The sequence below is a fragment of the Leptidea sinapis genome, chromosome 26, assembly GCF_905404315.1.
Source record: "Leptidea sinapis chromosome 26, ilLepSina1.1, whole genome shotgun sequence".
Taxonomy (NCBI): domain Eukaryota; kingdom Metazoa; phylum Arthropoda; class Insecta; order Lepidoptera; family Pieridae; genus Leptidea; species Leptidea sinapis.
This window is the reverse complement of record NC_066290.1, coordinates 9,802,889-9,815,681: the sequence shown is the minus strand read 5'-3', so window position 1 is coordinate 9,815,681 and position 12,793 is coordinate 9,802,889. Positions and strand designations below refer to the sequence as shown.

Sequence of the window (12,793 nt, the reverse complement as noted above, 5' to 3'; positions counted from 1 at the left end):
GTAGGTTTATGTTTGTTCCTGGTGTTAATATTCTGATTATGACAGTTTTTACATAATTCACATAAGTGCCTTTGTACATACATACATAACATTATCAACAATATATTGAGAGGGAACAGTTAAAATGTTAATTTGTTTATATTTTGTTGTAATTAATTCATTATTTTTGTTTAATATATAACAAATATTCGCTTACGATAATTATTATGATCCGAATCGGCGTCTATTGAATGGCTGGAATACTTTTTACTCCTACCTGAAACAATAAAAATAAACCTTGAATATAATTTATAGTGTCCAAACAATAAACAATAAAACAGATTAGCCTTATTCCACATAATATATTAAAATTAATTCTATCTTATACTTTATATTGAAATTATGTATTTATATAGAAGTCCGGTCTGAAGTAGCAGTGGGCAGGGCACATAGTTCGACGGACAGAATATGTATGGCATAGTTGGGGCAGAACAGTCCTCGTATGGCGACCACGTACCGGAAGACGCAGTGTTGGTAGGCCCCCCACAAGATGGACCGACAATCTGGTCAAGATCGCCGGAATACGTTGGATGAGGGCACAGTAGGACCTATCGTCGTGGAGATCTTTGGGGGAGGCCTTTATCCAGCAGTGGACGTCTTCCAGCTGATGATGATGATGATTGATGGTGACGGTCTACATAGGAATCAGGTTTCATTCATTATTATTCTATGGAAACTCAAAAACTGCATTTACATTGAAAAATCATAATATCGCTTAAGTAACACTAAAATCATAAAAACTTAAAAAAAAAAATTAATTAGATTTACCATGTTCTGGTACCAATCTTAAAGTCATTTCATTTATACCGTGTGCCAAACGTGCGCCATCAACAATACTTTAAACTACATAAATATTAATAATATTAATTTTATTAAAAATATAACTTTCTAAAAAATCAATAAATTAATTATATATCCTAAAATTTAATATGTGTATATATACATAAAGATATATATATATATATATACATATATATATATATATATATATATATATCATCATATTTTAAGTATCATCATATTAATGTTTATGATAGATTATAGTGAAATACCTAAACATGCAACAATAGCCTAGAAACTTTCTGACCTCAATTGACTTGAATATAAAAAAAAGGAAAAAGCAAGTAATCAAAAATTATAAAACATTCGTAACAGCGCCACCTTCAATCTCAATTGCAAAGTAAACAAAAAATCTATGATAATATATCATCGAGATAACTATATTGGCCACAACACAGGTAATATAACAGTAGCAAAACTTAACTGTCTGTTTGAAATTTATACACACCATACATACTATATTATTTATTTACACACCATAGATACTATATAGATCATGGAAAGACAGTGACGATGACGCGAGTTAAATGATTTTTGTTCACTCAAAAAATACACACATATACACAGCATACAAACAAAAGAAAAATAGTAAAGAGATAACAAACAACCATTTTGTTCATTTAAAAATATTTAACTGTAGCTACTTATATGTGTAATGTATAATTTGATAAAAATATTGCATGAAAATTAATTCGGATCTTCTTAAAACTGCAACAAAGGCTGCGATGAAAACTCTAAATTAGACCGCTTGGTTACAGCGAAAATTTAAAGGAATTAAAAATTCTGTTGAGAATTTCATAAACGTTCGGTACACGGCCGCTGAGTCTTAAAGTTTCTACAAAAATGGGTCACTATTAACTGGGATTATACTGTGAAGATAATTTTTATTGAAAACTGAAATGAGCTGCTTAGATAAGTAATACTTAACATGATTTATTATAACGACTAAATAAGCTTTTGATATGATAGAGTTAAGTTGAGCCAAATAAAGAATAGATTTAAACGAGTTTACCAAACTATACCGTTAAGACCTATATTTATTACGTGAGCCTGATCTCTGAAAATATATGAAACTTGTTACGTGTTCCTGCTTTTATTTTAATGTTTTAATAACATTATAATATGTTAATAACAAAAGGACTGATTCTTTTGTAGTCAGTTTATAGGCTACACAAGTGTAACAAATTCAAAACGACATCTTCGCATGTCCTGCTAGTAATAATTCCTTGGAGATATATTACTATTTGTTCCATAATTGAATGTTAAGAAGGACCATAATATATAATTTTTTTTATGTAATCATATTATCTTTATAATATTTTTTACTTAATTAATCTTTTTTAATTATTATGACGATCCTGGTCATATCTACCTAATAATATCCAAACATATCAAATGCCCTAAATAGTTGAAGCACTATTTCAGTCATGTTTGCTACACGCAATAACGGACCTTAAAGGCTGGCCACGCATCTCTTGACCCTGGTGTTGCGGATGTCCATGACGTAAGCCATTTGCTTAGTTTATTTAAAAAAAAATAACATCGGTCATCTATTCACTCTCACTCATTCCACAAGATATTTTTCCGAGTGATACAGAATTAGTAAATCAGCGTTAAGTCACATGTTACTGGTGTGTAATAAATGTAGGTGGCACCGCAAAAGAACAAAGCCTTCGATTTCCACATAATCTTTCCAATAAACTTAAATTATACTGAGCAGTTTAATAGAGGCGGCATTCTGTTGAAAATTTGTAAGTTATGAACGGTAATTCAACCTAAGTCAAAAGACATAATCATCCGTTTTTTCAAATTCAAATTTTTATTCAAAATAACATTTCAAATCACTTATTGAACATCAAAAATTAGCACCGCAGCATAGCACCTTGCAAGATGTGAAACTCCAATTGAAAGAAATCCCCTTCAAATAACCGTTATACATTCAAATGAACACTAACTCAAACTGTGCAAGCAAGACCGCAGGATAGGCAATACTGCTTCAACGAAACAAAGTCAAACGTCAAACGTACGGTTCGAGAATAATTATAGAGTTTTGAAATGATTCAGAAAAATATTATTAAAGAAGAAGTGAAGACAATATACTAACAAGTTTTTGTAATGGGTTTATATTTTTTTAATGAAAATAAGGGACGAGACGAGCAGGACGTTCAGCTGATGGTAATTGATACGCCCTACCCATTTCAATGCAGTGCCGCTCAGGATTCTTGAAAAACCCAAAAATTCTGAGAGGCACTACAAATGCGCTCGTTTCCTTGAGACATAAGATGTTGTCTCATTTGCCCACTAATTTCACTAGCTACGGCGCCCTTCAGACCGAAACACAGTAATGCTTACACATATGTCAATTAATATTTAATCATATTTCCCGTAAGTATAATTAATCATGATATTATTAATTTTTGTCACATAAATCTTAAATAGAGGTCATGTGCATGTTGAATTTAAATATTTAAATGTTTTTCAAGTAAATAAGTATGAAAGTGTGTTCTTGGACTTAGGATCTTAGGACTTATCAGATTAGGTCATGCAAAGAAGATGTTGAAAATAAAGGGAAGTCAGTAGTACCATAAAAAGGAGAGATGAAGGCAGGGAATTAATCAAATGGCTGACAAAAAAATCTGGAAAACAAGATAGCATTTGTCTTATTATTGTAAGTATTTTTTTTTCCACCAACAATCCCTGTATATTAAATTTCCTTAGATCATATGTACGCCTAGATAAACTGTGCCAGCTGTAAAATTATCTAAAAAAAATTTAAGTTGACAGTTAACCTCTATTTTGAATAATACACGCACACTAACACAAAGTGACATACAAATCACGAGTGTAAGACGTAGCTTGTCACGCACACTAAAGTAATAAACCTGGCATCTATCTAGTATCTACGTATAAATTATATAAGTAAATTTCATATAAATTGTAAAAGCTGATTTTGAGATATACAAAACAGATACAAATATAATATTATTTGTAAACAAATATTGCTCTAAAATATATTATATTTGATGATAATTATGTAGGATTTATATTTTGTATCAAATATGGCTCGATATAGTCATAATTAAGAATTAAACGCAAATTAACATGTAAAGATGGACACAAATAAAAAACAGTTTAATGCGCACTAAAAGTCAAAAGTCTCCTGCGAAAAATGTATTCGAGCCTTATAAGTTTATTGTTAGGTTGTTGATATGAGAAGTATGTCTTAATAATACAGTGACCTAGATTTAGCAAGACATCAGCGGTAATATTTTTTCCTTATAAACTTTATTACTGAAGAGTTTCCATAGAAGACAAATAGCTTTGTGATGCAATGTTTGCAAATAATTATGAATCTTTATAAAATAATCGAATGTGTGCTGGGACACATAGTGAAACTTCAACGGACAAAGCTTAGAAACAAATATTTCAAAGAAAAACATAAAAAAAACAATCAATAAAATGTTAATCAAAAATATTTCCAAAAAATATTATTTCAATAAGAAAACGAATGAATACTTGATTATAAAAATTTAAATATAATGTGGTAAAAAAACCTTGATCAGGGGTGTGGGCTCCGAGAGAAAGAGTATTTCTCTCGGTACCAGAGATTAAGCCTGGCGCCTTAGACCAGCCTAACTTCATACTAACTAATTGAGTTAGTATTTTACCCCACCTACACATGAACAGTTATAAGTTGTCCTTCTTATTATGTAGAATTTTGCGTATCAAGAGATATCAGAATATAGCCTGTATCCGCGAGCGGCTTGTTTTCGATTTCCACCAGATGAAGAGCTTCCACCACTTACCAATTTTGCCCCTATAATATAAAAAAATCTCCGAGCATATATACGCCTAGTTTTCCCAACACCTCCTTCACAACTTGTACCTTACTTGTACTTTAACTACATTAAGATGTAGTCTAAGTACAAGGAAGGAGATGTGGTTTATAACTCCAACTAATATTACAAATTAATTTATCAATAAGAACTACTAAAAACTCCAAATACATTATTAATTTGCCCGCTAGATAAATGGTAATTATGTCTCGTCTCACCTTTAATGATACATAAATTAACTATCGGCTATCAACATCAAAATTGTATTGCCGTTTAAATATTTGATACGGAACCTGATCATAGATCACCATAAATATATTTTGACTTTTAAATTGTGTTAAATCAGACTATAATATTGATTTAATACAGCAGCAGCATTATGTCAAGGACGTTTCATAATTGGTGTCTATCAAATGTGTTTTTTTCACGAATTTATTAATTCTATAAGTCGTATGTTTAGTTCTTAAGTAATTCATTGATGTTTTTAAATTCGCTGTTTCCATAATCTTATTTATGAGTTACTTATCGCGTAATTAGTTTTTTTATTATGAGGATATCACATTGTTGCCCTAATTCTAAATAAATCCACGGGTTACCACTGAGAAAGTGTCAAGTGGAGGTTTTCTCAAATTTAAAATGTAGTAATAACATTTCTACTGATTGCAAAAGTAAATTATTACACAAATAAATGAAATAACATTTTTATTTATTGATCACAGACATGTGGTGGTACATTCGTTCATGACCGATTTTTAAAATATTTTCACCAGTAGACTGGTGCCAAAGAGAAATACAGGTAAGGCTGACATTAAAAAACCTGCTAAAAATCCGGAAGAATAGAAAATAAGGCAAGCGGCCGCATCCAATGTTGAATCATCAAAGAGCCATGCAGCTGCGGTTGAAATAAAAAGATCTTGCAAAAGTACATCCAGAATAAAATAGGAGAGAAGCGATCGACATTCAATGTTGGACCACCAAAGAGCCAAACAGGTGAGGATAAAATCAAGAAAAATAGACTGATCATTCACTAAGGATTGTCTCAAGTCGATAAGGGCCATTATTTTCTACCTTCTAAAATTCTCCTGCAATACCAAAGTAATCATAAAAGCGTTTCCGGCCTTTTAAAAAGCTGTAAGTGCTTTTTTTTAAAGTACTCACGTCGTATCGTGGTGGAAACGCCGCACAAGAAAACTCATTCCATAGTTTGGTTGTACGTGGAAGAAAGTTCCATAAAAACCGCACTGAAGAGGAACGCCAGACATATAGATAGATGGTGAGTATTATATCATACAGTGTTTAAAATTTGTAAAAAACGCAGGTATTTGGAGGGTTACACTGAATTTTTTTCTTGAAATTTGCATTTTCTGCTTTGATAGAAACTTAGTAGCAATGTATATGTGCAAGATACCTATCAGAATTCTAAGAAAGATGCGTCAAAATGACATAACCACATACGAGCGTTTGTATGAAAAATATGACGGGTTGGCCCCTCTTAAGTCTAGCTAGTCTTTAGCAACTTGAAGAGTATTGACCTGTCAACGAGATGGAAACAGATGTAAATGGCAGCTGCAGAACTTGTTTTACAATTTACTCTTACCACGCACCGAACTTTTTGTGCAATTCCGAACTCTTAGACAGGGTTCTGCATATTTGTTTGAAGACGTTTTGCAACTCCAAGTTGACTTACAAAGATTGAGTGAGTAGTGTGACAAAAATAATTTCATTTTAAACACTACGAAATGTTTTTGTATAACTTATGCTCGTAAATGTGACACACTTAATTTTTAATAACATTAACAACGATATTAAACTAAATCGTGTCTTTAGTACCAAGGACCATGGTGTTATCCATGAAGACCAGACATTTGCCCTGTGCTGCCCCGTGGCGTAAAAAGAATAGGGTAGCCCCAGGTCCAAGGGTGTCGTAAGAGGTGACTACGGGCTTATTGAAAGTGGGAGAGTCACGCTGCCGTCTTATGACGTCAGCACAATCGGGCCAGACTCGTCCGGGTTACTTACCATACTCGCACAGAATACCGGCGTGAAGTAGCGGCCTAGTGCCGCTATGTTTCGCATAGGTTAGTGTCGAGGACCGGAGGCCATTCCCCCCCCCCAACAAAATATGAGAGCGGTATTGAAAGAGAAACTACCCCAGGAGGGTACCGGATCTTGTAGAGCCGGAGAATCCCTCCCCGAGCATTCGCGCTCGGGCTGCCCCTCGTACTATGGGGAGGGCACGGTACCGCGTATGTCACAGGACAAACGGGGCAGCAACACCACGGCACCCCGCTCCACGCTTAACGTGGACTTTTGTAACATCCGGGGAATTCACTTCAACTTAAACGCCGTCCACCACCACCTTGAGACGGCGCAGCCGGCCTTGTGTTTCCTTACGGAGACGCAGATATCTCGACCTAGCGATACGTCATATTAAACGTACCCCGCGTACAAAATTGAGCATAATTTCATGCCACATGCCGGGGTATGTGTGTACGTTAGGGAGGATATCTGCTGTCCCCGTCTCGGCAATTTTGAGGGTAGGGACCTGTCTACTCTCTGGCTCCGCGTAGATTTAGAGGACCGCGTCCGGATCTATGCGTGTGTCTACAGGTCTCATAGTGGTAACGCAGAAACGGATCACCTCATGGGCTGCGTTCAAGCGGCATTTGATGACGTTCTTGCTCAGATCCCCTCCGCTGAAATCGTCTAGTAGTCTTGGGTGATTTCAACGGGCACAATGCCGAATGGCTTGGATCACGTACTACAGACTACGCAGGGCGATCTGTGCATAAGTTTGCCAATGCAATATGTATGGTCAACGCCAATGCGTATGGTCTGTCCCAATTGGTCGAGTCGCCAACGCGGCTCCCGGATGTGGATAGCCACATGCCGTCCTTATTGTATCTTCTGCTAACTACACATCCCGATGGTTACCAGGTCTCTGTCGACGCCCCTCTCGGAACGTCCGACCATTGCCTGGTCAGGAGTATAGTGCCCATCCGACGCCAACGTCGCAGACCACCAGCGACCCGCCGCGTTTGGCACTACAAGTCAGCAGATTGGGATAGGATGCGTTCCTTTTTTGCATCCTACCCTTGGGGAAGGGTTTGTTTCCCTTCGGATGATCCTAGTGCCTGCGCCGTTGCAGTAGCCGATGTGATACTGCAGGGCATGGATATTTTTATACCAAGCTCTATAGTACCGATCGGTGGCAGATCACAGCCCTGGTTCGATGCGTCAGTTAAAGCAGCATCTGACTGCAAAAAACAGGCGTATTGGGTTGCGGCGCTGGGCTCAAAGGATCCGAACTGCAAAGTTCTGAAGAGGAAATATAACCGTGCCTCCAGATTTTTTAAGCGGCAAATCGCCCGTGCGAAATCGAAGCACGTCGTCAAAATTGGCGAGCAGCTTTCCAGCTACCCGACCGGGACACGCAAGTTCTGGTCGTTGTCGAAAGCTGCTTTTGGTAACTTCAACCAGCCGTCCGTGCCGCCGTTGCACATGAGGAATGACACCCTGGCCCATACGGCAAAAGAGAAAGCCGATCTCCTGTGCACTCTTTTTGCCTCCAACTCGACTCTTGACGACAACGGAAAAACACCGCCGACCATCCCGCGGTGTCAGAGCTCCATGCCTGAAGTACAGTTCCGACAGAAGACTGCCGCCGAATTTCACCTTCGCACGACACGCCACAAGTTAAGTTATCATCCCCACCATCTGGATGTGTGGCGGTCCTCCACAGTGCGGTTTTCAAGGAGCTTTCTTCCTCGCACTAGGAAGCTGTGGAATGAGCTTCCTTGTGCGGTGTTTCCGGGGCGATACGACATGGGTACCTTCAAGAAAAGCGCGTACACCTTCCTTAAAGGCCAGCAACGCTTCTGTGATTCCTATGGTGTTGCAAGAGAGTGTGGGCGGCGGTGATCACTTAACACCAGGTGACCCGTACGCTCGTTTGTCCTCCTATTCCATAAAAAAAAACCAAGACAGCAAATTGTTTTTCGAGGAGCATGTAACATCGATAGTAAGTAAGGCCTACAAAGCTTTAGGTTTCATATTTAGTGCCTCTCAATAATTTAAGAAAATGAAGACAGTAAAAATTCTTTAGTGTGCTTATGTCAGAAGCCATCTTGAATATGCCGCAGAAATATGGAATCCTCGTTTTAATGTATTTAAACGCAATCGAACGCATACAGAAAAAGTTTACCCGTTTTTTGATGCACAAATTTCACTTGCCTGAACTTGACTATCCGTATCGATGTAACAAATTCCATCTAATTCCTTTGTACCTACGCCCAAATCTCGCTGACATCAGCTTTTTACTGAAAATTACTCAAGAATTTGTCGACATCCCTCAATATTGTTATAATTAATTCACCTTAGAATCCCACTTCGCACGTCTATGCCGCCTCTGCTTCATATCCCTTACCACCAAACGCAGTATCGATCAAATAGCTTTTTATTTAGAACCTCCAATTTATGCAATATTTTGTATAATAGTTACAATATTCAAATATTATTTATTTACTAGTAACATAAAAAGTATTGAATGTGCACTTAAATATTATATGTTGGTGCTACATTAAACTTTATTTATAAACTTAATTGTAAAACTCTTAAGAATTTCGTTAGAAATATTTATTTTTCATATATTGTTGCTACTAATTGGCCTTATGTTTATTCACATATTTTAACTGTATTGTGTTTGTGGCTGTAAGCTTCCCTAATGAAATAAAATAAAAATAAAAATACTAGTTAAACTGGGCTGCGACCCAATATGCTTTAAATGCAACTGTGATCAACAAAATGTCTTAATTTGAATTAAGTATGTAGTTATATATATCATTACTTATGATTTCGAGTTTTCAAGGGCTCTTGATCAAAAAATCATGCTATTGAACAATCGTAACAATGTTACTCTAAGGTTTTACTTAAAGTTATCAATGCTCGAGACTTTTGGTATTTTAGTTCGTATATAAAACAGCAGGCGCCAAGTGCCTCGCTCATACGAACAGCGTAATTATCGTTAAATTTTCGTTTATGACTGTATTCTTATATATAAATTGAACATTTCCTTTGATATATATAAAAATGAATTGCCGTTCGTTAGTCTCGCTAAAACTCGAGAACGGCTGGACCGATTTGGCCAATTTAGGTCTTGAATTATTTGTGGAAGTCCAGGGAAGGTGAATAAATAGGAAAATGCTGCTAAATTAAATAAAAACAACAAATTTGTTTTTCCTTTGATGTGTCCATACATAATTTCTATGAGAGAATTTATTGACGCACAGTTTGACAGTTCTGCTGTGAAACAGTTTCATAACGACAGCAGGGTGCATATTTTACGAAGTAATTTTTGATGTTATGATATATTATTGACAAATTCATATAAAAACATTATTTTATTTATTATTTACAGAACAACGTCTGTCGGGTCAGCTAGTAAATAACAAAAATACACAATTATTTTCATACTTTTTAGTGCATATTATAATCTAGCGTTTTGGAATAGCGTTTTTGAAGTCAGTTGTTATTTTGTTAAAATTTTTTTGTAAATTTTTCTTTCTTTATTCTTCAATGTTGAATTTTCTATGTATAAGTTCTTTGGGTAGGTTTTCAGTATGTGTTATCTTGTAGGTATCTAAAAAAAAATCATACGTTTCTAAACCACAGCGCGAGTTGTCTCGTAATGGGCTACGCTGAAAACTAGCGCTGTAGCATTTGCTACAGCATACGCTGAGCGAGGTCCATTTTCGTATCATTCTTGATTATATATTTTCACAAATATTACTTTATTTTAAGCGATATTGTTTTTAATTTTAGATTATGTCTAATAAAACTTTGTAAATTAATTTGTGTGATGTGAAATAAAAATATGTCTATATGTATATTATATTTATGAAAGAGATAACAAACGAGTATACGGGTCATCTGCTGGTAAGTGATCACTGCGATACCTTGTAACACCAGAAATATAAATATAGATATAGTTATTTACCATAGGGAGAGACAATAACATAGCATGCGGTAGACGTCATGAAGTTACATCAATTCGTAAAGAAGCTTTGATATGGGGGAAAAAATAAGGGAACTCCCAGCCCATCTTTTAAATCATGTAACAACTTAGTCTACTTAATATAATATTACACAATTGTAGGTGGCCTGCACAGAACTAGGCAAGAACAGTGCATCATGATCATCAATATAATCAACTATACTAATTAATATATTTATTGAATATGTGCTCAGTGAGTCTTAGTATAACTGTCTGGTGTTTTGGTGTAAAAATGAATACCAAGACCACCAAATGACCAGAGGACTTACAAGAGCACTGTCAACGATATAATAATGTCAACGGCCGTTTTTGCTGATTTCCACAGGCAGTTGCCTCACAACTTTCCACCACGTGACGTCTTGCCCGTTTGCCTGCTCATAAGACGATATGTATTTATTGTAGTCTACTTTGCCTTTTTCTTTTTGCCTGCGACCTCCCAAGTAAGGCTTGATTGAAAAACACTGCAGTAAATAATAGTTACAAATAAAAGTAAGCTAAGTTATATGCAGTGAGTGTGTAGACATGAAATAAAGTATTTGAATTTAAAAAACCAGTATAAAATGAAATCTTGGTGATCAGTGGTGATCTCCCAAACGCTCACAAACATGCAACTTGATTGAAGCGACGCCACGTCTAAAACGTCATACAGTTAATTATGGAAGGTTAAAATATAAAAGGCAATACTTCAAGCCGACCCAGATTCTAGTGCTCTAGAAGGCGCAACACTCCCCTTAATGCCTCGCCTTGTATTGGTATAGGTACTGGGTCTCGAGTTCTCGAGCGATTGCCGATTCTGCGGTCATCTGAAGGCAAAGCCAAACTGGCTTCCAAGAAACTGAGGGTAATAAATAGAGCACGGCAATATCTACTTTAAGCCGGCCCTTATTCTAGCACTCTACAAGTTCAGCCATATAGATATTGCTTAAGAGATGAATCTCTGGTCTGTTGCATCCCATGACCTCGGTATTAGCTCGAGCCATTTGACTTACGATCCAGTACTCTATGAACTGGTAGATTGCATACACACATTGCATAGAGACATCGCTTTAATGCGTGTCTTCTACCGCATTTATCACGGGGGCTGTTCCGAAGAGTGTCCTCCCACCGCTTCAACCTTCGCACGTTCATAAAATTGGATATCATCCTCATCGTCCGATGGGTGGTGATCCTCCATAGTGCACGTATAAAACTCTCTGTTCATTACAAAGAAACTGTGAAATTAGTTTTTTTTTTTTTATGGAATAGGAGGACAAACGAGCGTACGGGTCACCTGGTGTTAAGTGATTACCGCCGCCCACATTCTCTTGCAACACCAGAGGAATCACAAGAGCGTTGCCGGCCTTTAAGTAAGGTGTACGCACTTTTTTTGAAGGTACCCATGTCGTATTGTCCCGGAAACACCGCACAAGGAAGCTCATTCCATAGCTTTGTAGTACGAGGGAGAAAGTTCCTTGAAAACCGCACTGTGGAGGACCGCAACACATCCAGATGGTGGGGATGAAATCCTAACTTGTGGCGTGTCGTGCGAAGGTGGAATTCGGCGGCAGGAATCCGGTTAAACAGCTCTTCGGAACACTCCCCGTGATAAATGCGGTAGAAGACACACAATGAAGCGACGTGTCTACGCAACGCCAAGAGATCCAGCCGTTCACAGAGTACTGAGTCCCCGACAATTCGAGCTGCTCTACGTTACACGCGGTCAAATGGATCGAGCAGATACTGGGGAGACCAGAGATGACAGCAATACTCCATGTGTGGCCGGACCTGCGCTTTGTAGAGCGCTAGAATGTGGGCCGGCTTGAAGTATTGCCGTGCTCTATTGATGACGCCCAGCTTCTTCGAAGCCAATTTGGCTTTGCCCTCTAGTTGGCCACGGAATTGGCAATCACTCGAGATTTCGAGACCCAGTATTCCGATACTAGGCGCGGCTTTAAGAAAAGTATTCTCGAAGAGCGGTGATACGACAAATGGGGTTTTTTTAGTGGTAAACGCGCAAACTTGAGTTATTTCGCAGTCTTTCCAGGAC

At 37.1% G+C, this 12,793-nt stretch overlaps 1 protein-coding gene across 2 annotated transcripts in view; it reads right to left on the bottom strand.

Moving 5' to 3' along the window:
• Positions 1 to 12,793, bottom strand: part of LOC126972481 (low affinity immunoglobulin epsilon Fc receptor-like) — a 113,697-nt gene that overhangs the window by 43,893 nt on the left and 57,011 nt on the right. The window contains exon 3 of one of the 2 annotated variants that reach the window (XM_050819279.1): positions 197 to 256. The exons of the other annotated variant lie outside the window; for it this stretch is intronic. Coding sequence (XP_050675236.1) covers positions 197 to 256 — 60 coding nt within the window. The remainder of the gene's footprint in view (positions 1 to 196; positions 257 to 12,793) is intronic. 2 annotated transcript variants of the gene reach the window in all.